The following is a 27414-nucleotide window of genomic DNA, read 5'->3' on the forward strand; positions in this document are numbered from 1 at the left end:
CTTTAACTTCACAACCAATCACAGGGGAGGAGACCGGATACTTAAAGTGAATACCAAAGACCTGCTTCGTCCACGCTCTGCTGCTCGCTGCACTGACTGTGACCGAAAAAGCCTCTGAAACAAGCCGAACCATCAACATCTGAATTTATCCGAGCCAGCAAAGCGGTGATGGTCAGAGAACCTGCTGGCTGAGCTTCGCTAATGAGGCAGGCCAGATAACAGACCATCAGATAAAAAAAACCGCATCCTTCTCTGGCAACCGCACGGTAACCGTCACCTTTACACACCGTGACAGGCTCACGTTACAGAGGCTGGATGTGAAAGCAAGGCCGAGCTCGCCGGATCTGCTTCGCTCATGTGCAAAGGAGGGGGCGTCGGCGCTCTGCTACTTTTTCTATAAAAACATTCCATCACAGATTAAGGACTGGCCTGAGATTACTTCATGTACATTTTAACGAGCACACAGTAGCGATCAAAAGTTTCATCCCAGGAATAAAAGTTCCTTTACAGACTTAAAGGGCGGGTTTGAGGGGAAAATAATGGGCTACACAGTTTAACCATGATTATAGTGAGAAAAGGCCAATTAATAACCAAACAGAGAGAATATTATCAGTCCTAAATGATGATATAAAGTAACCCCAAGTCTACATGTTGTGAAGGCAGGAAGAGGTCTTTTGTCCCATTCAAGAACATTTTTTCCAGGAGATCAAAGCCACAGGAGAACATAGGTCTACTCGACAATGACGAGGATCCAGACCTCAGAGGGTTAAAGAAACTGCGAGGAAACCTGTGGTGTCTGCACAGTTTCCTTCACAATCAAAGGGCACTTGGAACTAGAGGACAGGAAGGACCTAAAGACACAACAGAAAAGAAAGGAAAAAAAAAAAAAGTTCCTGAGAGGACACAGCTTCGTGACAGCGGCTGAAAGGAAAACCTGGAATGTTGAATTCCTTCATAAACCTGCTGCTCTGTGTTTCCACTGTGGTAAAATGGTATTCATACATATTTATACTAACATTGAAGTTAGTGCTCATGTTCCAAAACCTGCAGTTCCTCTAACGTCCAGCAGAGGCAGCAGTGAGTCTTTACAGCACAAATAAACATGTTTACAGCCTGATGCGCAAACGGTTTGGTCTCTCTAGATAATTTCCGCCTTCATAACACCCGTATGAAACTTACAGAATGAAAGATAAGATTAACAAAAACAGGGACGAGCTGAATAACGGTGCCTTTAATTTGTATTAAAGTTTGCATTATTGGGGGCGTGGCTACTTTGACTGATAGGCGGATGGTGACACAGGCGGCTGCAGCTGCTAGCTGTCTGCTAGCTTCACTGCAGCTAGTTGGAGTCCCAGAACTGGACCACTGGAGCGTGTCTGCGCTGGTGGAGCACTCGAACTATTCTAATGACACCACCCGACCAACTGGGTGCTGTGGGGTCACTGTGCTAACAGACCATCCAGGAAGTCTGAGCTCCAGGTTTGGGGAAATTCTGGGATTTTATTCAGTAATTCACAGTCTAGCTAATATTAGCTGAAACACACCCCACCCTCCAACTCCACCGCTGCCTCCAAGACAAGGGAATCAGGCAGCAGGCTAAAATTTGATTACATGATAAACCTTTCATTTTCTATATTACTGTTGAATTGTAATGAAAATTATTGCTTTGTGTTTATGAACTCATTTCTGAGTGTACACTGAGGCTTCAAAATGTGTCACAGTGGCTACGTCCATCTTTAATGGTTTTTAGTTTGAGAGTTACAAAACGAGCTCAAACCTCTGAACTGTCGCGTCTGATAGACACCAAACTGATGACTGAGCCACAGTTTTTAAAATCCGTCACCATCCACCATCAAACACAGCGATTTGCTAAAAACAAACTGGAAACTGTTTCGGCTCTCGCAAAGCAGCCATCAGTGCAGAGGTCAGAGGTCAGGTCGCAGCAAACAGACAACAGATGGACCAAACGTTCCTGCAGCTGACGGCAGGAGAGCGAGCCGCTCTTTATGTTGTTAATCTGTAGATAACAGCACGCTCTGTCCTTCCCGCAAGCGTCACGCTGCGTTTCGCTCAGTCATCCGGCTTCCTCGTGGTCAGGGCCCTCGGGACGACTCCGCCGTCGAACCAAACGCCCCATTCATGCAGGCTCCTCGCACTGGAGGCCTCGGGGAAAACACCGGGACTTTTCACTGAGGACGAGCCGCTGCTGAAGCCTCTCCCTGCTCTTCCACAAACTGAGAGCCGGCTCACAGTCTAAACTTGTGTTGCTGCCGTGGCGAATGTCACACCGACACGCCGCCTCGCCCTCCCGACCACACAGACACATTCCTGTGAGGTCAGAACATCAGCAACGTTTTACACCATCATAAAATGGATTTCTCTGACAGATTCAACTCTTTGGATCCACATAAATGATTTTACTCACATTTTCTGCCCAAGAAATCGATCCAAACTGTTCATGTGCACCAACGAACAGGAATATAAGAAATATAAGAAATCTGTATTTCATGGCATTAGAAACCATTTAGAGCTCCGACAAAACAAACTACAAGCTCGTTAAGTGTTATATTCAGAGTTGGACGGTAGGTAACGTTAAAAAAGATTCACCAGCCAAAATTCTTCATGTGATCAGCCTGCAGCTCGAAAATCACTGAATCATATCTGTTATTAATCTCTGTCTCTCTTCCACAGCATGTCTGTATCCTGTCTTCCTTTTCTCACCCCAACCAATCACAGCAGATGGCCCCGTCCCTCCCTGAACCTGGTTCTGCTGGAGGTTTCTTCCTGTTAAAAGGGAGTTTTTCCTTCCACTGTCGCCAAAGTGCTGCTCATAGGGGGTCATATGATTGTTGGGCTTTTCTCTGTATTTTTGTAGGATCTACCTTACAGTATAAAGCACCTTGAGGTGACTGTTGTTGTGATTTGGTGCTGTGTAAATAAAACTGAACTGAACCTTGTTCTGGATGATGCTGATTTATGGTTTTAAGCCCAGGAAGATTCGCTGTGCTCCGTGTTACAGCTGGTGAAGACTAGCTATGGTAACAAACAGTTCCTCTTTAAACTGTTATTCCCATAAAGTGTGAGAGTTTTACAGTATTTAATCAGCGTCACAGTAAACTGATGTGATGAACGGTGAGAGCAGACACAAGAAAGCTGCTGAAGTAGTGACTTCTCCCCTCAGTTTAAATGTTAAAGACCCAAACACAACAGTGTACACATTCGTGGCGACCGTGGCTCAGGGGGTTGGGAATCGCATCTTTAACTGGAAGGTCGCCGGTTCGATCCCTGGCCTCTCTGTCCTGGTCGTTGTGTCCTTGGGCAAGACACTTTACCCTGCTTGCCTACTGGTGTTGGCCAGAGGGGCCGATGGCGCGATATGGCAGCCTCGCTTCTGTCAGTCTGCCCCAGGGCAGCTGTGGCTACAACTGTAGCTGCCTCCACCAGTGTGTGAATGTGAGAGTGAATGAATAGTGGAATTGTAAAGCGCTTTGGGTGCCTTGAAAAGCGCTATATAAATCCACTCCATTATTATTATTATTATTCAAACCCATCTGGGCCCAACCCGGGCCACCTACTGCTCTGTTACGAGCTAGGCCCGATGTGTGGCCTAAATAAAGGTGGACCTTCAGCAGAGGGGATGCAAACAGGAAGTCCTTCATGATTAATTTAAGAGCGTGAAACAAAGTCGTACTAAAAAGGGAAAAAGACAGGGGGGGGGGGGGGGGGGGGGGGGGGGATCTTAAACATGAACGAAGGGAAAATCCAGACAGAAAACACGAAACACAGAAAGTTTAGTTTCACTTTGAAACCACACACGTTTAAAAAAAAAAGAAAAAAAAAACCAGACACACCAACATTCCCAGCATTCCTGCATCCAGCCCCCCGAACAGGAAGAGAGCGCGTGTGTGTGTTTGTGTCTCTGTGGGGAACCTGGACTGCTCCTGGTTCTCATTACTGTGGGGCTGGGTGAGTCTCTGCCACTTTAAAGCTTCAGTCCTCATGTGAAACTTTTCCATAAACAGCTCCAACAGTAAACTCAGATCATTCATAATCACCAGTTTAACCTTCAGTCAGGCTTTAAATCAGGAGAGCAACAGGTAACTTCACAGAACCAGAATCAGCTCTGACAGGTCAGATGGAGGGAAATGATCCCCTGTGGAGACCCTGGCAGGGAACAGCCAGCAGCAGCAGCAGCGTACAGGCACAGCACGTTTTAATAACTCGTCTGTTTGAACTGGACTGAAGCACGTGCTAGTGAAAGTCTGAGAGCGGCACCAACCATTTGTCTCCTGCTGCATGAAGGAAACACACCTCGGTCACCAACAACCTAAAGGTCACAGCTCTGTTTGTGGGAGCAGACGCTGTTTGTTGGGACTGTTAATAGGGAGGAGCCTCAGCAGCAGCGTGACATCACAGTACAGCCGCATATCAGAAATCATACGATCGTCAATGCTGAACATTATACTGATCCATGTGAGCCGGAAGAATGACCACACACACACTCTCCTTCTGTTCATTGTAAGCAGATCTGCCTGCGTTTCCATGGTGACTGGCGGTTTTGTGTTTCCCAGGATATCATATGGAGGCGAAACACAGTTGGCCCCACACACACACACACACACACACACACACACACACACACACACACACACACACACACACACACACACACACACACACACACACACACGTTCCAGCTTCAGCTTTCAGGTGAACTGTTGAAGGTTTAATTGGCTGAAGTCATGTTTTATTAGAACTGCGACGACCAATCATCTCACAGCACCGACTGCAGTTTCAGTCTGATTCATCACACACACACACACACACACACACACACACACACACACCTGTTGTTATTTGACACATTTCATGAGTTTGTGCTGCACAAACACAAACTTCAGTTTCTGTGCCAAATATTTTCTCACTCGTCTTCCTTCCCTTGACTCCTTGCTTCGATCCCTACTTCACTTTTATTCCTGTATGATTTCATGTCCCTCCTTCCTTCCTACTCTATCCTCTGTTCCTACTTCACTTTACTTCATTTCCTTTCTTCATCACGACCCCGCTCTCTTTCTCTCCTTGACGTTACCTTTGATTTGGCTTCCTACCTTCATAACCTTTCTGTTTGCTCTCCCATTTCCTTCTGTCCTTCCCTCCTCATTAATCCTCCATGTGGAGAATGCAGATCAGTTACTGAAACCACAAAAACTACGACTGCTGCCACACACACACACAGTCGTGTTTTCATATCTCTGTGGGGACATCTACTTGACATAATGCTTTCCTAGTCCCCCTAATCCTAACGATAGCCTAACCCTGACACTAAAACCACATTATGAGTCTAAAAAATGCCTTCAAACCCATGAAGAGCGGCATTTTGGCCCCCACGAGTAAAGTAAACTTCCAATTTTCGGCCCCCACAAAGATATGTAAACATCACACACACACACACACACACACACACTAGCCTGCTGAGCTCAGCATGAAGAGGAAGAGGCTGCAGAGGAAGGAGGAGCCGAGTGCATGTGACAGACCAGATCACATGGGATCATCTTCATCACACAGAGGTCTCACTGAGCAGACTGAAGACTGTGTGCTGCTAAAACTTCACTGAATGTGAAGTTTTAGCCTCATCTCCCTCATCTTCATCACCTCTCTTTATTCAGGCACACATGAGACAAGACCGGCCCCGCCCTCACAGACCATCGTCATACTCTCTCCAGTGGTACTATGGCTCATTCGTGGACTCTCACAGGGCAGCTTTGCATGATTCACAGCTCAAACTAATCCTTCTTTACCTGACCCCAGCCCTGACTGCAGCTGCTCAGGTCGTCCTGTGAAGCCAGCTGTTTTAGCTCCTCCCCCTTTCAGGCTGCACTTGTATTCTGATTTCAGAACTTTTGTTTTATCTGAGCATAACAAGCACGATGGAATTTTTATTGACCATTTAAGCACACACACACACACACACACACACACACACACACACACACACACACACACACACACACACACACACACACACTCCTGCATATTTAACACTGGTGTGAATTATTTAGTGCCGTGTGATGCTCCTGCAGCAGTCGGCCTTCAGAGTAAAACAGCTTCAGTTACTGTGACACGTTTACAATCAGCCCCGAGCCGCGGCCGGTTTAACCACAGTCCACTCCATGAAACAGACACATTTAAACTCAGAGGACTCAAAAAGTCCTCGTCTGTGCACAAAACATTCATTTCGCTTCCTATTTATTTCGAAGCATCTAAACATTTATCGTCCAGACCAGCCGCCGAGCGGAGGCGGGCAGAGCGACACAAGCTTCTGACTTCGTTCCAGCTGATTTATGGGAATGTTGGATTTTAAAAATCACCAAATATCAGAATAACCCTGCGTCAGGCCTCTTTCCACAATCAGATGATGGGATTTCCCCCAAAGACCACCCCGACAGCTTCATACCTCACAGAGTAGGAGTGAAACGATAGAAACGATATAAATTTGGCCAACGATAGATTTTGACTATAACGCTCTATTGCAATAGCGCATGTTGATGATGTCATCAAACTGCGCCTGTTTCGGTCGAAAGCATCGCAGCGGCTACAACCATTATCATCTGCAAATTATGGCGGGCGACAGTCATAGCAAAGAGATGAAGCACTTTTGAAATATGGGGAAAGCCAAAAACTGCGCTTCCTCCACTTCCGTAACATTGATTCATTAATGTTGAATTCTCTCGCAGCTGCTCTGTTCCCATGTTGTTGCAGTTTATTAATAACTAACCTCGTATTGTGGATGAATGATCTCAGTTGTTCTCCTGACTGACGTTTGGCCCGTGTACAGCATCCTGCTATGCGATTGCATTTGTCCCTGACCACCAGAATCCCTCACGTTAACTTTTATCGAGTGGAAAAAAGTTGGCTTCATCCTCCAGCTTCACTGTGCTAATGTTATGCTAACATAGCTGTGTCGCTAGCAATCATGTAGCACAACATTATATACCAGGTAGTCCAACTTCAGTAACCCTACAAACGCCACTGCTGTTTAGTTTCCTGTCTTCATTTATGTTGGAAGTGATAGCAGAGCTGTACGTTTTAATTAGTTTCAAAAATCTCTCAGTCAGAACATGCTATGAAATGTTTAGGTGTAAACTAGCGAGCTAACTTCCTGCTAACTTCTAACTCCGTTAAATTTAATAACTTCTGTTTTCATGGATGCCTGGATGTTAAACTTAATTGTTACACCTGGTAAAGCAGCAACGTTGATGATTTAATTAAAGATGAAAGAATTTAGACCGTTTTTAACTCTCAGTGTTCGTTTGACTTTGGGACCTGAAGCGGACGGAGTTTTGGACCCAGATTACTCTGAAGCTCCTCCCTACGGCAGCCGTAATGCTCTGACAATCCATCAAGCAGTGCGGCTTACCAAAGTTGTACTAAAACATTTTTAACAGATTTCTGCAGCCAAAATCGGTTCGAGGTCAGTAAGCACAACCAGAATCCATACATAAGGCACACTGTCGATTTTTGAGAAAATTAAAGGATTTTAAGTCCTTATAGTGTGGGAAATATGTTATACAGAAGAAAAGAATATATCGCGATATATATCGTTACCGCACATGCTTCAAATTATATCTCGATATGAATTTTAGGCCATATTGCCCAGCCCTATCACAGAGTATGTCTTTTTGGTCATTTCGGGCTCAGTTTGGAAACTTTTGTGGTTCAGACGTCATGAACTCACATTTGGCTAATTTAAGGTGGAGCTGTGGCTGAACGCTGGCGACCAGAGTCGACACAAGTCAACAGGCACAAAAGTGGCCCAAAGAAAACTGAAATACGGTTGAATTTAAACCATTACTGAAGCTTCTCCGATTTTATGCTAATAATTACACCGAACTATGTCTTCATACACTGAAAACAACATGAAGTCATCAGCCTGCGAGCTGGAGTCACGGTGGGGGCGTGGGGGGGCAGATTATTTGGTTGCTGTGTGTCCGTGACATTTGGCTCCAGCTCCGCCCGGATGCTTCGCTCGCCTCGTGAAGCGGCAGGCCGGCGTTCACCGAGCGACAAACCAGGAACCTAAAACTGTAAACTGCTCCACATCAGACGGCACGAGCCAGAAAAATAGAAACAGCAGTAAAACCCAATCTGGAGGTTTCCAGCCTCCATCTTTATGGTGGAGACCTGAGCCTGCACATGTGAGATACAGGAAACGTTTGTGCAGACGTCTGCCTCACTGCAACATGAAAACTGCATTTTAGCCACTCAGCTGCTGTTCATTGGGGCTGGCTTACAGCGCCCTCTGCTGCACCTCCAGCTGAACTGCAGCCGCTTCACTAACAGGAGGGAGAGCGCTCGCTGAGGAGGACTCAGGTGTTTCTGTGCTGGACCCACAAACAGTGCGGCGACTCTGAGCTTCAGATCCAGACTGATCAGCCGCTCTGAAGCGTCCCAGGTTTGATCTCTAATGGTTTTATAAAAGTGGCAGGTGTGACATCATCATCATCAGCTGTCAGGGATGTGAACGGCGTCCTACCTGCCAGGGCTTTGATTCGCGAGCGCTCGAAGAGGCGTGCCGAGCTGTTCTCGTTGTCCCAGTCGTCGGCGTCCCAGCGGTTGTTGACGCCATCGTTGTACTGCTGCTGGATCTCCATGTGGTCGTACTCCGCCGCTACCGACGTCATCTTGACCTCCCCGTGGCTCCACCTCCGCCTCCCCCGCTGGCTTCGAGTCCGTTCACCTGCTGCCTGCTGCTGATCACGCCGGACGCTCGCACACGCTCAGACCGGCTCTGGCTGGCAGGCCGAGATCACTTTAGGAAACCTGCGGGAGGGAAAACGGAGAGAACGAGGTGAGAAACGATGAACTCATAATCAGCTTTATTAAAGAACAGCTGACGGCTGATTGGACAAATATTTATGATTATCACAAACGAGGTCAGACGAGGCCACGCCTCTTCCCCTCGCCCCGATGACCACAGAAGATCAAAACTGCAGAAGGCGGCGGATAAACAAACAGGACGGGGTGTGCAGCACACGCCGTTGTACGCTCATGTCAAAATGCACTCAGTGTTTGTGGGCGTGCACGCTCGGGACAAAACATAGACGCTACAGAAGAGTCTGGCAGGACGTGACCTGTCTGTGGGGCGTGCACTTATCGATCAGAGCGTGGAGTCTGCAGAGGAAACCAACGCCGGCGTTTTGTGTTCGTGCATTGGTGAGAAACACTGAGCTGTGATTAAAGCAGCACAGACACTCTGCTGCTCTCAGCCGCTGAGGAAGGTGGTCACATGACTGTGCCTTCTGCTCCACGATTGGCTGAAGACCACCCAACCTCCCTTTGAACAGAACAGTTTCTAAGCTAGAAGAAGGGCGCCTCCTCCTGGTCACAACACGTTACTACAACATCTGAGAAGCAAACACACACTGTGAACGCATCAGAGCAGTGAGGCGTTCAGTGACCAGCTCCAACATTCTCACTAACACTAATCTGTAGTTTAAAAGGTTGTGAACGATTTCATTTATGAGCAGATCGCTCCTGTCAGTAAAGTCTACAGATAGGAAGTCTGTGCTTCAATGCAACATGTGATCTACCTGTGCAGGTAAACACAGGAGCGACTCAGCGCAGGCGGTCCTGCAGTCATCAGCATGACTCTGAGATGGCGTTTAACTAACCACGACCTCAGCGGTTCACCCAAAGCAGGGAAACCTCAGACCTGAGCCGTCAGTCACATCTGTCTCCAGAGGTGCGCCATGTGACCAGCTGCTGGACACCGAGAGCTTCAGCACGTAATAAATGAATGAATGAGTTACAGCTGAGCCACCGTCTGAACCGTGAGCATGTCAGAGGTCAGAGGTCAGCTCAGGTTTCATAACACGAACAGAAATCTGGTGGAAACAAACAGACGTGAGGCTCACTGCTTTAATGTGAGGAAAACAGGAAAGTTTGAGATGCAAACTGTGATTTTACCCTTTAAGTTTATTATTTTCACTTTAATTAATCTTTGACAAAAAATAGATTAAAATTGAAATAAACTTATAAGTAACATCTTAAATAAAAATTTGACAGACGTCAGCACTTCTGCTCTCTGATTGGCTGCACTCCGTCCCATCCTCCTCACACTGCGGTCAATTCAGCTGCTGTTTCATAATCTGGTAACAATCATCATCACCATGATCATTAATCCGCAGACACTCGAATGCATCACGCGTTGGCGGTTCAGCTTCGCGGACGCGGCAGGAAGCTTTCGTGTCTTTAAGCAGTGAAAACGTCCATCCTGGCGGCCGCAGCGATGGACGCGCTGCACGTGAAATGTGTTTGTTTGCTGAGGCTGTGCAGTTGGATGAGTTTAAAAAGTCTCCGGCCAGGCAGGTGACCACACACCTGACTGAGAGCGAGGTTTGGCTGCACGCAGATGATGGTGACTACGTTCCTGCTGCAGCGATAGGTCAAAGTTCAGGGGCTGAGGAAGGCAAAGCTGTGAGTAAGGATGCCGGGAATCGGGCCAGCGCGCGGGAAACTGAAGGTCTGCTGCAGGTCAGCGTGTGAAAGCTGCCAGCAGCAGAAAGAACGAGGCGACGGGAAGAGCCGAACCTTCTCAGGAGGATATTTATAGCCCGGAGAGAGGACGACCCTGGCTGGGAACAGGAAGTACAGAAATAGAGATGACGGGGCGGAAAAATTCAGACTTTTTACACTTTTAAGAATTTTGTGTTGTAGCTTTTCCTCATTAAATCTGATATGAGGGATGTTAAAAAGTGAGGTCAGCAGTCGAGACAAATGCCCTGCTGGAGCCTACATTTCCCATCATGCAGCTTCACATGAATCCAGCACGTGTGCCTCATTTCTGAGCATCTTTTTCCCTTTTCTCTCCTCTCCATCTCTCGCCCACGTCCTCCTCCCACCTCTCTCACCCTCCCAGCATCCTTCACTACAATTACCTCCTGTTGAAGCTCGCCTCGGCTTTCTTTCTGACGAAAGCTGTCAAGTGCAGCCCCCCCTCCGCCCACACCTCTGTCACACTGTGACTGTAGGGGTTTTGGTTTTAACCTGAGACCTCTGCAGACATCGGTAATCCTACACAGGATGTGATTGTGCTTTTAAGGGCAAAGAATAAAACTGGACGGTCAGGAGACGTCGGCCACATGTGTGAACGAGGAAGATTAAAAATATAAAAATTATCTGAGGGTTTACGGACGAGCAAAGACTAAGAACTCAAAGAATCGAATTAAAATCAGCTGAAACTGTAAAGCCGAGTGGACGACAAACCGCCACCCGTGTGTCACGCTTTTAAAGGTCCAACAATCAGACATGAAATCACAGAGTTTGTGTTTGGCTTCAATAAACGAGGCCTACCTCATACACCACCCCGGGGTGTCCTGTGACACAGGTGGATGAGCACTGATCTGAGGTCAGAGCGTGCACGGCTCGTTCCGTCTCCGAATGAGAACAAAGGAGGAGCGCGGCTCGACTTGGAGTCGAGTCCTAAATCTGCTGCTGTGGGAGAAATAAACTCCTCTCCCTCCTCTTCACACGTTTCTGTTCCTGAACCAGCAACAAGCAAACATCATCCTCTCCACCTGCTCCACCCGAGAAGCTGCTGCTGGAGTAACAACAACAAAATGTAATGAAAGCTGAGAAACCTCCAGTAACTAAAACGCATTCTAACACGTCCAAGTCCTTCGCTTTGCTTTCACGCCGTTTAACCACGCTGAGAATCCCTCGCCGACTCAAACGATGTTGAGCCCAGTAAGAACCCGTCACGGTCTCGTACACGGGTGCGTCTCACCTTTTCCTGAGGCCGGTCAGAGGCAACATTAAAGCTGCTTCGTTTTCTTTCATACGTGCAGAGAACCAGAAACCACACAGCATCGTTTCCTTTCAAAATAAAGGCACGACCTGCTCCTCTGAGTGGACGACTGAATGTTATTTACTACACTCTATTCTGCACTGAAAGACGGGCAAAAAACACACGTTGCCATGGTTACGCTGCCCCAGCATGCAGCGCGTGGGAGCCCACTCGTCACGGTGGCGACAGCGGCACAAAGACTCTCGGCTGAAGCTTCGGGAGGAGGAACGACCACACTGCCAGCGGAGCTAAATCACAGACGGCGGCGACAGGATAAAAGAACCCGCCCTGTCTGTGGAAACGAATCAAAGTTCAGGATTAGGAGTGGAAGTGGACCGGAGGCCCGCGGAGGTCACCGGCTCTCTTAGTCAGCAGCTTCGTCAGAGCTGCTGTGAACACGAGAGACCACAGGTCATGTGGTTCAATCAGCTGATTGATTGTTACTGAATCCTTTCATGAAAATAAAATTCAAACACTTCGTTGGCGTCTCGTCAGCGCACACCTGCTGTTACCTGATGAAGCTGAAAACAGATGGAAAAACAGACGACGCTCGTTTCGTTGTATTTTTAGCTCTGACAGTTTCACTATGCAAATATCAATAGTTCACCATGGCAACGCAAACCGGCAGAATCTCACTCTGCATTCAGACTCCTACGCAGGACAAGCTGCCGCCACGGCGCTCGCCCCGACCATGAACAGACGCACACCGACCGACGGCGGAGACCAGACTGGAACCACACGGACAGCAAAGACTCGAGTTTTCCAGTCGTGTCGGATCACCACAGACTTCCTCCACGACCGCGGGCCGGCACCAGAGCCAAACCTGAGCTGAGCAAGGTCACAAAGAAAACACACAGCAACAGGTGTGTGTGTGTGTGTGTGTGTGTGTGTGTGTGTGTGTGTGTGTGTGTGTGTGTGAGAGATTATCTGGGACATGCATGAGGCGGTGATCCATCACTCTCCCCTCTGCAGTCTCATGTAGGCCACACTGAGCAATGTGGGGCAGCAGCTATCCGACCCGACACCACCGAGGTCTGAGCAGAGCAGCGGCAGGAAGTCAGAGACACTGATTGGATGGAAGCTCGCACTTGGAATCAGGGACGGCGCCATTTTGGCTCCAGGTTTGAATGATTGCGCTCAGCTCTGTTCAGGTTCTGTTTCACTTATGATTTTATAAAAAGGTGCAAAGAAAACACGAGGAGCTCAACAGCACCGTGTGAACTCCATCCACAGCTCACAGCAGTGCTGGAGAAGCTGTGAGATGTTCGCCTTACAGACGTCCATAATCACAGCAGCTCGTCCAGCTGACTCCAGGTGTTCACGTCAGGGACATAACCTCTCTTTGATTGGACGGTCTCCGCTTTGGCTAATATAAAATTAGTTGTTGCATCTGAACATGTTTTACTCTTTGAACGACGCTCACAGATCGAAGACGTTTGTTTTCTCGTAAACCTCCGCTCGATCTCACCTCCGTCTACATCGGAGGCGTCGCCCCCTGCTGCTCAGTACAAAGAATGCACGTGTCAGGTAAAACCAAAAACACTAAATAAATCCTCAGGCTAACTCGAGCCCGACTGATCAGTGGAGCCTGCTTTGATTAATGAGGAAACCATCCTGAATCTAATTAGTGACTCTGAGCCGGAGCCAGTAATTAGATTTTTGTTAGATTTGAGATAAGATGTCCTCGTAACGATTGAATCATCGCAAAGAGACGGCACACACAGATCCAGGCGGATGGATACATCACGCTGTCAGAGATGATCCGAGGACTCGCTGAAGTCTGACAGCAGGTGAGTTTAGACATCAGTGTCGGGTTTAACTAAACCAGCATCTGCTTTTGAGCCCAGGCGTCCCTGAGCTGCTTTCATGTCTCCTGCAGGAAGGAGTTAGTGAAGGTCTCAGGACAGCTCTGACAGTCATGCTTGTGATGTACACTGTAATCCGGTTATCTCATCCTGAGCAGACAAAGACCCTGAAGTCACACATAATTGGCCTGCACGAGAAATCATGCTGCACTAAAGGTCAGCAGAACCAGTTAGAGGAAGCCAGTGTGCTCCATCTTCTGAGGACAAGAAATGCTTCTGCATTAATGTGCAGAAGACTGAACGTTTCTATCTGGAACAAGGAGCTTTTGGACCGTTCGCCCTTTGATTGGCGCAGTTTTCAGACGTGAGCTGGAGTGGCGGGCGTCCTCTGCGCCGAGAGCCCGAGCACGGCCGAACGTGCGATTGTGTCCCAGCGTCAGCTTTCAGATAAGAAACAAACAGGGACACACGAACAGCGTCTGTGGGAGAAACAAAGACGGCATCGAGCGCCGCGTCCTGGCTCTTCCTGTTTAATTGTGAGAAAGCGGAGTTTAAGCTGATCGTGCCTGAGGGAGCCAATTGGAGGACGCGCAGCACAAATATGACAGTTAAAGGGCAGGACACTGAGCATCTCCACTACGCTAATTAGGTTATCTGAGCCGTTAATAGAGTTAGAGGTTGCCATGGTTACGATGACTAATCAATGGGCCGCAGACAGCCCTGCTCACTTTTCACAATGACGGCTTCAAATGCAGGGAAGAAAATTCAGATTTGATCTGCTCTGTAAATGAGCTCGAGCTCAAACATAGCGGCCCGTCTACGCCTCGGCTCCTCGGATTAAACAAGGACGACTTTACACATTTAACACTCGAGTGCACACACGCACCCCAATCCTCCAATCACAGGTCCAGAATCAGCCGTTTCCAAAGCTCAACAGAAACATTTTGTCTGCAGCTTTGATCTAAAATCAGTCTGACGTCCAGACTTTTGGTGCAACGACAGAAAGACAGCGAGCTCTTTGTGAGACGAGCTTCAACCGCGGGACGCGTCAGGGTGAGCGGAACGTCACGAACACGAGGAGCGTACAGACCGGCTCCTCCCACAACGAGCTGATCCATCCAGGCTAACGCATGCGGACGACAGAGCGTGTGGATGCAGCAAAGCAGGAAGGACTTCAAGATCCAACTGCAATTTATTGTTTCTGTCCAATTCAAATTTTAGTCATTTATTAACGTTTTACCTGCTACAGGACCTTCATCGGTCACGTTTCTCAAAGTAAACTACAGCATCAGCATCCTACTTTATTTCAAACTACATCAGCAGGAAAAAAGACGGCTGCAGCTCCAGGTGTGCAGCGTGACGCGGTGTGGAAGCTGAATTATTAATAATGGCCACCAGGGGGCGGCACGTGAGGCTGCAACAAGCACTCCGGTCGTGTAGCAGCGACCCTCTGACCTGATGTCTCCAAACATATTGATGATGGACTCACGTGACCCACGCACCTTTTTGTAAACGTTTGTTATTCAGAGCGTCAAAAGGGAGGCTCGACCAGAAGATCCAGACAACAACAACAACAACAACAAGTCCCAGCACGTCAAAAAGAGAGAGGACGACTAAACTCCAGCCTGAATTCTGCAGCCAGGACAGTCTTTTACATTCAGTCTATTCCAGGATTATTTTTGTGTACGATTTAAATTTTCTGCACTGTAGCAACGTCGCGGCATCAAATATCTGCGGTTAGTTTAAGCAGTGAACTTGCCAGTTTAAGACAAATACATGATAACGGAGGATTATTTTGACCTGAGAGTCCTGCAGAGCTATTCTGGTGCAGTCCAGAAGCATGAAGCTGGAACACCTTTAAGGTGTTTGACAACCAGAGCACAGCTGAGTCTCCGCCTCCGTTTACCTGTGAGAAAAAACGTTTCGTTTCACCTTTTGATTCAGGTGTCTGACGCTCTGCAGTCCTCTGAGCAGCTGTTTGTCCTTCCATCAGAGGACAAACAGCAACGCCAAGCCTGGACACACACACACACACACACACACACACACACACACACACACACACACACACACACATCAATCAGCAGGGATCAATAATGACTCAGGCATAAAGGTCTGCCCCAGAACCACGTCGCCAGGGTTACATAAATTAAAGCACCTCTTTCAAAATAAAAGCTTTTCTAACTAAACGTTAATGCAGCAGTTTCACTTCGCCTGCGACGGTGCCGTCGGTGACTTAAAGCTACAAGAAGTGGAAGTAGAGCTGGGCGATATGAGATTTTTTCATATCACGATATGTTTTTTTCATTTCAGGCGATAACGATATCTATCACGATATAAGCCAAATAACTATATTTGTAAGATTTAAATGTGCCGTTGCTCACAAGTAAAATGTGAAATAATCAGCAGCTTGTTTTTATTTAAATATTTATTTCCCATAATAAGTTCAACAGGGTAGATGTACTTAAGGAACATGAGACTTTTTCAGATAAATAAAGGCAAATATTGCAAACTACACAAAAGGCAGCCGCTAAAGCGTTTAAGTTTCAAAATAGGACAAACGAAACAGACTAAATTGTCAATTCCACTTAGAAACAAAATATTAATTCTAAAAATAAATCTTAGTTTGTTTTACAGAAGAACAGACAAAACTGACTAACTTTTGTCAATATCAAATAAACTGAGAACTAAAAGGAAATTCTCAATCTCTCCTTGTTGTATAGCTGAGCTTTTCAAACAGTTTTAACAGTTACTTTAGTCTGACAAAAGCCGAATGACGAATTAGCGCTTCCAGTCAGAGACTGAGGCTACGTCCACACGTACACGGGTATTTTTGAAAACGGAGATTTTCCGTTTTCGTTTTAAAAAATAATCCCGTCCACACATAAAGGCAGAAATGAAGGAAAACGCTGCTATGAACATGCCAAAGCAGCAGGTGGCGCTAGATTCCTAACCGTGCCTAAATATTGGCCAATCAGAAGTCTAGAAGCCTCGGTGGGAAAAAGTAAACAAAGCTGGGGCATAGAAGCAGAACCGAGTCGTAAGTGTGGAGGGACAGTAACTGTGTGTATATGTAAGCATTTAAACACTGCAGAGAGTAGAATTAACAGTATTGTAGAAATTCATTTCACCGAAACAATAACGTGGCGCACAGTGTGACGCATGCACCAGTTTATTGTATTTCCAGACTTGCTTTCGGCACATTTACAGTGCACGCTACTCTGTTTTTTGTCAGACTTGAAATAGCCGAAATACCTTCACACTACGGAACTTCTATGGCTCTTCCGTTTGACAATCTCTCCGGCATTGGAACCATCATCTGTTTTCTCTTCGGTCACGCTCGGTTGATTTTTCTAGTCGGCACACTCATTTCCTCCATTACCCGCTGGCTGCTTCCCAAACAAACACACGTGCGGCTTGGCACTTGTGCTGTACGTAACAAGTCACGCGACGTGACGCTGCAGCTGTGATTGGTTCGGCTCTGCGCTACTTAATTTGGATTGGCTGACCTTTTTTTTTTTTTTTTTTTTTGAGGACAAGAGCGGCGAGGTCTATCGCGATAGCTTAATTTCTCTATCGAGTAAAAGTTATATCGCGATACATATCGTTATCGTTCTATCGCCCAGCTCTAAGTGGAAGTAATATTTTCACGTTAAAGATGCAGATCTTTTAGCAGGGGTTTGCTGTTTTGTCACACTCACTGAGCAGCTCTTTAAATCCATCACAAGAATCACCCTAATGAAGGCAATAAACATCCTAAAGACTCAAATACCGCAGAACTACAGACTTCCTGGGCCCTGCAGAGCTTTCCCAGGAATCGTCACACCATCACCATAGACGTCCTTCAGGTGGACTGAAGGTAGGTGGCAAAAAAGGGAACACTGTGCATTTAGTGAACTTTAAAAATTGACCTTTAAACTGAGGTTCGTGTGTTTTTAGACTGTGATGCTCTTAGAAAAGCTGGCAGACAAGCAGAAGCCCCCAAATTGATCAGCCTGGAGTTTTGAGGCAGGGGTGGAGCTCCAAGGTGGGGACGGAGCTCTATCCATCAGGACTGAAGCTGATCTCCAGCATAAGCTATGAAACAGAAAACTGGTGAACACTAAAAACCTGACTGACTTCAGCAAAACCACAGAAACACATTTAAAAAAGAAAATGTCTAAAACCTGAAGCAGCAAACACGGAATCTGCACAGCTGACGAAGCCTTGAGCTACGGCGGGATTTCACTCGGGTCTGAAACTGGATGAGCCAAAACCATTCAGTCAGTTTCCGGGGCCCCTTTGCTCTGTCATGTGAGCGCGCGCACACACACACACACACACACACACACACACACACACACACACACACACACACACACACAAAAAAGGGAATAAAGGGCTGAAAGCACAGGAATGTGTCAGCAGTCAGAGGAGATGAGATCACGAGAGAGAGGGTGGGAGAATGAGAGAGGGCGAGTGAGCACATGAGTGAATGGGACAGCGAGAGAGAGACAGAGAGAGTAGGAAGGAAAAACTGAGAGCCCCTTTTCCACCTGTTTAAAGACCCCGATCTGCATCTGGATCTCTTATCGGGAAAAGTCACGCGAGCTGATGGACACGTTCCTGCGATGACGATAAAACTGAAGCAAATCTAAAGCAGCTGTAAACAAAATTACCCACAATGCACGTCCACATACTGATCATGTGTTAATAGCAGGTGGTTCGATATAAGAGCAGTGACTCTGTCAGAGATCAGCACCAATATTCAGCTTCTTTTGATGGCTGACATCATTTTCCATCTGGTCACATGTCACAAGTAAGGGCCAATCAGCAGCGGCCACGGGGAGAGACATTTGAAATGTGTCTTTTGTGTCTTCTTCGTTGGTCTTCAGTCCTCCGTGATATGTTGTGAATTCATTACTTGAGAACCAGCAGATGTTATTATCGTAGCGCTCCATATTTTGGTCCCAGTAACTTAAATGAGCGTTTTTGGTGTTTGAACCGCGCAGGCGTCCTTCCAGCTGACGCCGGCTGTTTGTGTTCCTCTTTGTGTTTCTGTCACTTTGATTTTCTCTGGACGCGCTTCAGTCGTCTCTGCCTGTTTGTTCTCCGTGAGAACCAATCGTCTGCAGCTTCACACCGACCTCGGCTAAACACAGCTAAAAAACAGTCCAATCAGAAAGCCGGAGAGGTGAAAAACCGCACGCAGCCAACCTAGCCGAGCTCCCCTCGCCAGCCAGCCAGACAACGCGGCCGCTCGCCATCAATAAGTCATGCGGTCACATTTGCTCACTCGAGCGAGTTGTTTTGTTCAGAGCAGAGATTCAAGTGAGACAGAGAGAGCAGGAATTTCAGAAAACAAGTCAAAGGACAGAGTAGAGACACGCCGATAGAACTTCATTAAAATGATAAAAAATGGACTTATTAGTGAGCTCCAGAATCAGACTGGAACTGTGACCAAGGCAAAAATGAGCCGTCACTTTAGACCTGTGAGCTCTTAATCTAAAAAAAAAAATAAAATGTTTTAACGTTCATTAGTAAAAATTCCAAAAATAACATTTAACAGTAGAACCACCAGGGGGAGCCATTCTGACACTGTCCTGCAACAAAGAAGTTTCCTGGAGGTCAGATGTTAATTTTTCCTTTGATTAAAATTAAGATTTGACTAAACAGATATTTAAGACTCAGTTTTATTAATTTTACAAATCCTGTTACACCAGCCTTCATGTTTAAATGTGTGTAAACAGTGTTGCTAGGCAACTCAGCATGCTGCCATTGTGGGGTCCAAATGACGTCCACATCACATCTGGGTATAAATGATCATTATTTGTATTTCCCCTTTTATTCTCACTCCAAAAATTAATCAAATGATTAAAAAAATATATATTTTAGGAAAAGTCAGAAGGTTTAATTTAACAGAATTATGTGATTTATAAAAAGGGGTCAAAACGAGCCTCTTCAAACACACAGGGTCAAAGTTACCACCACAGACTGTAGGTAAAAGATGGAGGGAGCCACGCTGACGTCAAGCCCTCGTTAGCTACGCCCACTTCCAGTGACATCATCAAGGACAGAAAAAAAAATGTTCAGGAGTTTGAAGGTTTTTTGGTTTTTTGGAGTCGCCCCCTGCTGGATATTAAAGACAATGCAGGTGTAAGAAGCTTCAAGCCAAAGATTTCCAGACAATAAGGTTGTTTTCACATCTTTGTCTTTAACGCCAACACCATGGAAGAGTAAAAACACGAGAGCGCGTTGTGGATTTTAAGCAGGATACTCTGACAGGAGAGGAGACGTGAATCCCGGGGCAGACGTAGGAACATCTGGAAAGTTTAAAAGATTTCACAGGATCTAAATAAGTTGTTTGGATCGTAACGATGTGGAATATTATTGCTGTTTAACCAAAAGTGTACATGTGAGGGTTTCCCACGCTGATCAGAAGACAGAGATAAGAAGCACGTCTGAGGGACATCCTTCACTTGGATTCATGGTTTCTGCTTTTAATCTCGGCTGCACAGGTAAACATGTTTATAGTGTTTGTGCACTTTTTACACTTAAAGGGAAATGAGGGGTCATTTCTATATACTCAGGTTATTTTGCAGATGTTTTACTGAAACCAACAAAAGGTGCTCGCCGTCTTAAAGACGGTCTCTCACAGCAGCTGGAATCAGAAAGCCTTCAAAGGTCTCACATTGGTTTCCTTACATGACTGAAACAAGCTGACAGGCTTCAGCTCATCCACTAAACTGGTTAAAGGTCCGTTAATTGGCCTGTGTTTACTCCATTACACTCATAATTGATGAGTCAGCGTAGAGAACATCAGTCAGTTAATGGATTCAGTCATTATATCACTTTACAGCTTAGCACGAGGACGTCCATCTACACATTGATAAATGATTAGAACTGTACTGTTCTTCCTTCATCGAGGAAGAGGAGGAGGAGGAAGAGGAGGCGGCGTTCTCACTGCACGTGTGCAGGTTTGTAAAATGCATCGAGTTCTTTATTGCTGATGACGTGAGAGCAGAGCTGCCTTCAGTACATTTCAAATCTATATTTGATAACTTCACAATGGATTAACATCTGTCCATGTGTGGGTGCTGCACACACACACACACTCCTATTATTTAAGTCCACCATTTACTGCTACATGCACACAATCAATATCTGATCCAGCAGCTCAGGAGGCACTTAGTTAGCATTCATGAACACACACGCCATGTGCTCTTAACTATGCAGCTGCCAGAGCAGCTATTAATTATCAATGAGCATCCTGAGTGCTGTGTGTGTGTGTGTGTGTGTCCCATCAATAACACGCTGCATCCTCTGCTCACCCAGGAAGTGTAGATGGTAGCATTTCGATCACGCACTGACATGATGCCAGGCGGCCATGTTTTTAAATTAATTCCCCCATTTCTATGCACCAGTTCCTCGACCGACCAGCGGAGGCAGCAGTGAGTCAGTCCCCATAGACTCGCATGTTAAAACTTGACAGCAGAAACAAACATGTTTACAGGCTGATACACAAACTGTTCTGAGGTCTGACACCTGTAGGGGGGGGGGGGGGGGACTCACCTGTTTAAACTATATTGAGGCTTAAAGTTTGCATTTTTAGGGGCGTGGCCTCTGTATGATGCATTCGGACAGGAGCACATAAAACTGACTTTGAGGCTTCAAACCAAGCGATGCCACAGAAGTCCTCACTGCCAGCACGCGCACAAACACGCACACACAAAGCTGATGGCAGCTGATAAGAATCCAGTGATGACTTCCACTGGTGTCTCTCAACACTGCAGCCTTTTTGATGGAGTTCAGGCTCAGAGAGAAACAATCCTCAGCCAGTGACAGACGGCTCAGTGGGAGGGGGGTAAAAAGGATAAAAGGACGAGAGACAGAAGCAAATGTTGCGTAACAGATGTAGTTTTCCACCAGCAGCTTTCACGTGATCGCTCCCTGCGAGCCTTCATTTAATGAGGCCGTGCAGATTTTACCTTCACACAGGAAGCATGTGTGAGCGACAGGCCGTGCAGGCGCACAAATCTGCAGCTTTTCACGTGTTTCTTTGTTTTGTTTCCACCATTTTTATCTTAGCAAGTTCAGGAGAGATCCACATGGAGCAAACGCTGCTGAAAAACTGTTACAACTGCCAACCAGACGACGGCGTTTTCTCCTCACACCGTGCACGGTAACGTCACCGCACATCTTTAAGATTAGATTTTTCTTAATCAGGTAAAATGTTAACGATGTAGTGATGTCATGCCCAGGCACATCTGAGAGCGAGAGCAGCCTCTGAGCATTTTTAAAAGTCGTCAGGCTCCAAAAACAAAACAACAAAACAAAAAACACAATAAAATACAGAGATTTAATATTTCTGTTCAAGTATTAGCTTCACTGTCCGAGCGCCACTAAACACGGAAACAATCTGAAGAGCCTCAAACTGGCTGATCCGAGTTCAGCGTACGGCCGATGAAGTCCCGCCACAGGCCTCCGGGCTGTCAGAGCGTGAGCGTTTCCAGCTGACGGCCAGAGCGCTGAAAGGCTTTTACATAAACACGTCGGCCTGAGCTCGGCGCCCACACAGAGGACGCCGTTACTGAGAGAGTGCGAACCCGGAGACGACGCGAGGAGGCGAGGGAGTGAGCGAGCACGTCGATGTGAAACACACGGCGCTGTTTTTATTCATGTTTCTGACGTTTTACAGATTTGTTCAGGCTGCTGCTCAGCCGAGGGTCGAACATTCAGCACAGGAGGTCACGAGCTCATCGGGAAACTGACAGCGAACCGTAAGAATGAGTCACAGTCATGTGACACGTTTGGAGACCCTTAAAGTCCACCACAGAACCAAGCACAGCTTATCTTTATACTTTTACCAGCTGTTGGGGGCATTTCAAGTCACTATGCATCAATGCAACTGTTACATCCCAAATTATAATATTATGTATGCATTAAGTCCCTAGGAACTAGAGAGACTGCAAAAAAAAAAAAAAAAAAAGAAGAAAAAAAAAGAATCAAAATTGTTTTGTGGGGGTTTGTTTGTTTGTAAAAAACATTTCTACTTACAGAAATTTCAGAAAAACTTCAAAAATTTCAAAGCTAAATGCAAAAACATTGCACAAAATAGTTTCCAACCACAGGAAATTTGGAGTGTCTTTATAGGTTTAATTTTTATAAACTTCAGGAAAAATTAAAAAAAATATTATTGTGCAAAATCCCCCCCCCAAAAAAATAAAATAAATAAATGTAAATAAACGATTTCTAACATTGAAATTTAAGCTCTAAGCCTCCCAAGTTTCCCATGACGTCACTTCTGGTTGTGGCAGCTAACGGTGGACACGTGATGATCCGTTTTTGTTGTTGCACTCGCTCTTTACGTGATTTTCGCACAAAGCCAAATGTGGATGGAAACCACGACCTGGGACAAGCTGAATGCACGTGATGTAAGTACAACGCCTCGAGCTTCACAAATCTGAGCCTTAAAAGGGTCAAACACAGCTTTGGATCCTAAATTAACAAAATCGTGTCTTTTTATGTTTTTCTGAATATTAATAACAACGTATGTTTTCTCCGTTTTCCACTTTGTTGTCTCACTACAAAAAATAAAGTTTGTCTGTTTTTTTCCTCATACATTTACTTCATAATTTTTTCCCACTTTTCACGATCATATATTTACAATTTTTTAAGTTTGAATTTTAAAATTCAATCTCTGATTATTATTGTTACTTGTTTCACCTTCAGTGGCAACAACGTGATGTTGTATATTTCTAACTAAAATTTGAGAAATCTACATTTTTCTACAACAAACAAACGAACATGGGGGAGGGTTCCTTACAGCTCTTTGAAGGTCGGGGGTTTTGAGGTCATTTGTGTGAACATTAACTTTGGTGCTGTTTCACGTCATGTGAGGAAGAATCCCGAGTATGTGCTTTTACTCTAAATACACCGATAAGGATGCTGATTACAGAGGCAGCAGCTAACGATGCTTCAGCTCATCCACACGGGGCTGAGCTCCGGCTCAAACCTCATCCTGTCGTCTTTCATTTCCCGAATCACCGGAGATTTATTCTCCCAAATCCTGGATCAAACCAGGACGTGACAGGAAAAAATAAAATCGTCCGTACACAACAGAAAGTTTTCACTTAAACATGGCCCCTCCTCCTCCTCCTCTCCACCCCTTCCCAGTCCAAACTCTCCCACTGCCTTCCTGCCATTATGCAACTGAAGTCTGCAGCCAAAAACAGCCTCCCAGCCTGCACTCCTCCTCCTGTTCAAACAAACAGCCCGTCCTCCTCCCTCTGCTCCGGCAGACGGGTGGAGGACGCAGATGAACGAGACAGAAACCCCGTCGGCGCTGTCGGCGTCCCGCTGGGCGTTATATGTGCAGGAAATGCATATGAACAAACTTTCAAGGTTTTACACGGAGATCCAGGAGATCTTAATCTGGAAACACACACACACACACACACACACACACACACACACACACACACACACACACACTTCTAAGAAGAAATGTGGAAATGACAGCTAAGGTCATGCAGGGTTCAGCGTGTTCCGGTTGTGAGGACGTGAGGTGTTGGATGGATCTCCTCCTGTGAGCCTCGTCCGATTTATTTACTAAGCTGGAACTTCAAACGTGGTCATTTGTCAGAGCGTGGCTCTCTGATTGTTGTTACACTAACGACTGAAGTGGAAAAGATTTATCTGAAACCATCGTGACACAAACCTGCTGCCGTCCTACAGAACAGTTCATCCGGTTAATCTGCCAGCTGCTTCGCTTTAACTTTTTTGAAGTTTATAGAAACCCTAACTTAAGACCTAAAGAGAGTTCTGAATATCATTACCACGATGTAACACAGCGCCATGTGCTGATGAAATCAGGCTGCTACGATCCCAATCAGCATTATGGTCGTGGTACAAATGGAGCTGGGATCGAGCCTCGGGAGCGAACCCCCGCACGCTGACAGATGTAGAGACTACATGCAACTTTGACGCTAGCTAGCGTGACGCCTCGATAACGGAAATCAAAGGGTTAATCACAGTTAGGACAAAGGTGGTTTGGGTTCGAGAATCAGCATCACTTTACTTGGAACATTTTTAATGTCAAACACTGAGTAAACCCGCCCCGGTCACAGCTCGTACACCGCCGGGTTCAGCAGTCAGACCTTTGAACAAACTCATTGTGCTTCTGCATCTCCTCAGTGCATCAAGATATTCATATTCCAAATCTGGGATGAAAAAAAACGAGCTTCCATGTTGAACTAACAGTCTAACGTTAATGTTCGAGAGACGTTAGAATAAAGCACGTTTTTTTCATACCTGTGGCAGGGGTGTCTCCGTTTTCAGAACTTTTCTGTTGCGGTCAGTTATTTTGATGAAAATTAACACGACCGTGCAGTTTTTCCAAAACTGGAAAAATAAAGATATATGAACTAAACTGAGGATGGCAGGGAGTTCGTTTAGAAAAGGGTGTAGCTGCAAGCCAAAGTGTGGTCGAATAACTGCTCAGATACATCGTTTTATTCACTGATGGAAGTGAAATTAAAATGCGATTATTTTGGCTAGTCCTGCTAGCTTGACGGCTAAGTTACAGAAAAAACCTGCAGAGCAGAAACGTCTGAAAATGTGCACATCAAGAGTTTTAAAATCAGAGTTTGAGGCGGACACCCTCAACCGGCCGCCCCTCCCTGAGCCTAGATCTGCTGGAGGTTTCTTCCTGTTAAAAGGGAGTTTTTCCTTCCCGCCGTCACCAGCTGCTCACCCATAGATGGTCGCCTGATTGTTGGGATTCTGTGTATTATTGTAAAGTCTTTACTTTAGACCGCTTTGAGGTGACTATTGTTGCGATTTGGTGCCATTCAAATAAAACTGACTTGAATTGACAGGTTTTCATATTTTCATATTCGAGTTTCAGACAAAGCGAGGACGTGAGCTTTGTCAAACAGAACCTTCCACACATACTGTAAAGGCCGAAGCTCGAGCAGCCAAATGGCTCCAGGATAAATGTGATATCCTCAGATAAACAGCACAATTATTCCCTCATATCCATTTCTGAATGAGCGCTGTGTCTGAGCGGGCAGACAGACGGCCCAATTGTCGAACCAGACGCCTGGGAACATGGGACGGTGACAACAACACATTGAGGGAGCCGGGGTTGAGTCATTTTAATGAAGCTGAGCTCTAATTTGCCCGAGCCGAGTAACAGACAGAGGAAGGAAGGAAGAAAGAGGCTTGTTCTCCCTCTCATTATTGTGATTTTTCCACTGTGAATCCATGACCTTCAGACAGAAAGGGACAAATTACCGAGATGACATGAACTTTCCATGAACCAGACGGACTAGGAAAAACAAGGACAGGTCTGGGATTCTAGCTGTTTAACCCACTCCTGTAATCAAAGACCGATGAACTACAAGAGGAAAATTTGGAAGAACTTTGACTTGCAGTAATCGAGTCTTTTCCGACTGTTCGGACAGATGTCCCATTACCATGTGTGCACGTCTAAGTTGGGGCAAAAGGAAGAACTACACCTGAATATTTAAATATTTGGATATTCAGTTGTCCGTTTTTGGATCCAGATATTACTCCGAGGCCATGGTTCTCAGCTGGAAAAGGCTTGATTGCCCACTTCGAATTGGAAATGAGTTGCTGCCACAAGTACAGGACATTAAAGATCTCTGGGTAGAACCATGGACGCTGCATTGGTGTGTTGCTGTAAGGAAAGCTCTGAGCTTGCAGGCAAAACTTTCAATCTATGCTCCTATCATCAGTTATGAGCATCTGTTAGAGTCAGGAGTGACCCTTCAAGCATCTGCTCTGAACTGAGTGGTTTCAGGTGTGCTTATAGGACAAAACGGCTGAGTTTACATCAGGAGTCAGAGAGGGTGACGTCTGCATGTGCAGCTGCGCTTAGAAACCCGTCATTAAAGCACATTAATGTTTACTGAGGCGTCAAAAGTCGTCATTAAAGCTACAGGAGAGCAAAGAGTTCGTCTCAGTCATGAGTTTGGCCTCCAACAATTATGACAAAAAAAGAAAACAATCAGGGGAAATTTTCCTTTTTTGTAGCAGATTTTGCGACAGAGCTGCTTTTTCTCGTGTTATTAATCAAGCGCTCCCAAATCAGGCCTTTGTCAGACTTTTGCTCCTCCCAGGAAAGAGGAAAGTCTGCCTGCTTTTTACAGCTGGTGCGGTAGTCTGGATGTTATCCAGCGCCTTTCTACTCGAGCACTCGAAGCCTTTTACACATCGCGTCTCATTCACCCATCCATACGAGCCTTTCTATGTCTAAACACATTCGCACTCTAACATATCAGGAACCACTCAGGGTTCGGCATCTTACCCAAGGATGTCTTGGCGTGCAGATTGGAGTAGCCAAACAAATAAATGATCGTCGAGGCAACGAGACGCTGCAGTGGGCAGTTCGGCCTTTTTCAAAGATGGAAGTCCAACCAGAGCCACTCACAGACCGCTCGCTCCACACATCGTTCCACAGTCGCAGACACGGCGACACGCACAGCTCTGCGTCGGCCAATCGCGCCACCCCGTGGGTCCCACGATCGGCTTTCGCTCGTAAACGACAGCTGGATGTCTGCTCTCCATCACTCGCCTTGAGGCCATCACGCAGAGCTTCGACCCAGGCCTCATCTTAATTTATATTTCTGCCACAGACACCAGCTCAGTTAAATGATCGGGATGAAAATACTAAATACCAAAATGATCAATATTTCTGCTGTAACCCAGCAGACACGTTGGGCCATGGTTACGTAACTTCTATAACTGAGACCCTTCATT

The 27414-nt window shown here is 46.2% G+C and overlaps 1 protein-coding gene across 5 annotated transcripts in view; it reads right to left on the reverse strand.

The window, feature by feature from the left end:
* LOC147315708 (spectrin beta chain, non-erythrocytic 1) overlaps positions 1–27414 on the reverse strand; it is a 101762-nt gene that overhangs the window by 58206 nt on the left and 16142 nt on the right. For 4 of the 5 annotated variants that reach the window (XM_086258698.1, XM_086258703.1, XM_086258699.1 and 1 more), the window contains exon 2: positions 8534–8820. In XM_086258698.1, coding sequence (XP_086114824.1) covers positions 8534–8681 — 148 coding nt within the window. In that variant the 5' untranslated portion in view covers positions 8682–8820. Of the gene's footprint in view, positions 1–8533; positions 8821–11352; positions 11713–27414 lie in introns of those variants that run through there. The other variant, XM_086258700.1, reaches the window with a different exon arrangement.

The sequence above is a fragment of the Aulonocara sp. 'chitande type north' Nkhata Bay genome, linkage group LG13 (assembly GCF_057382095.1).
Source record: "Aulonocara sp. 'chitande type north' Nkhata Bay isolate Kocher_YH1m ecotype deep benthic linkage group LG13, A_spYH_male_GT1.1, whole genome shotgun sequence".
Taxonomy (NCBI): Eukaryota; Metazoa; Chordata; class Actinopteri; order Cichliformes; family Cichlidae; genus Aulonocara; species Aulonocara sp. 'chitande type north' Nkhata Bay.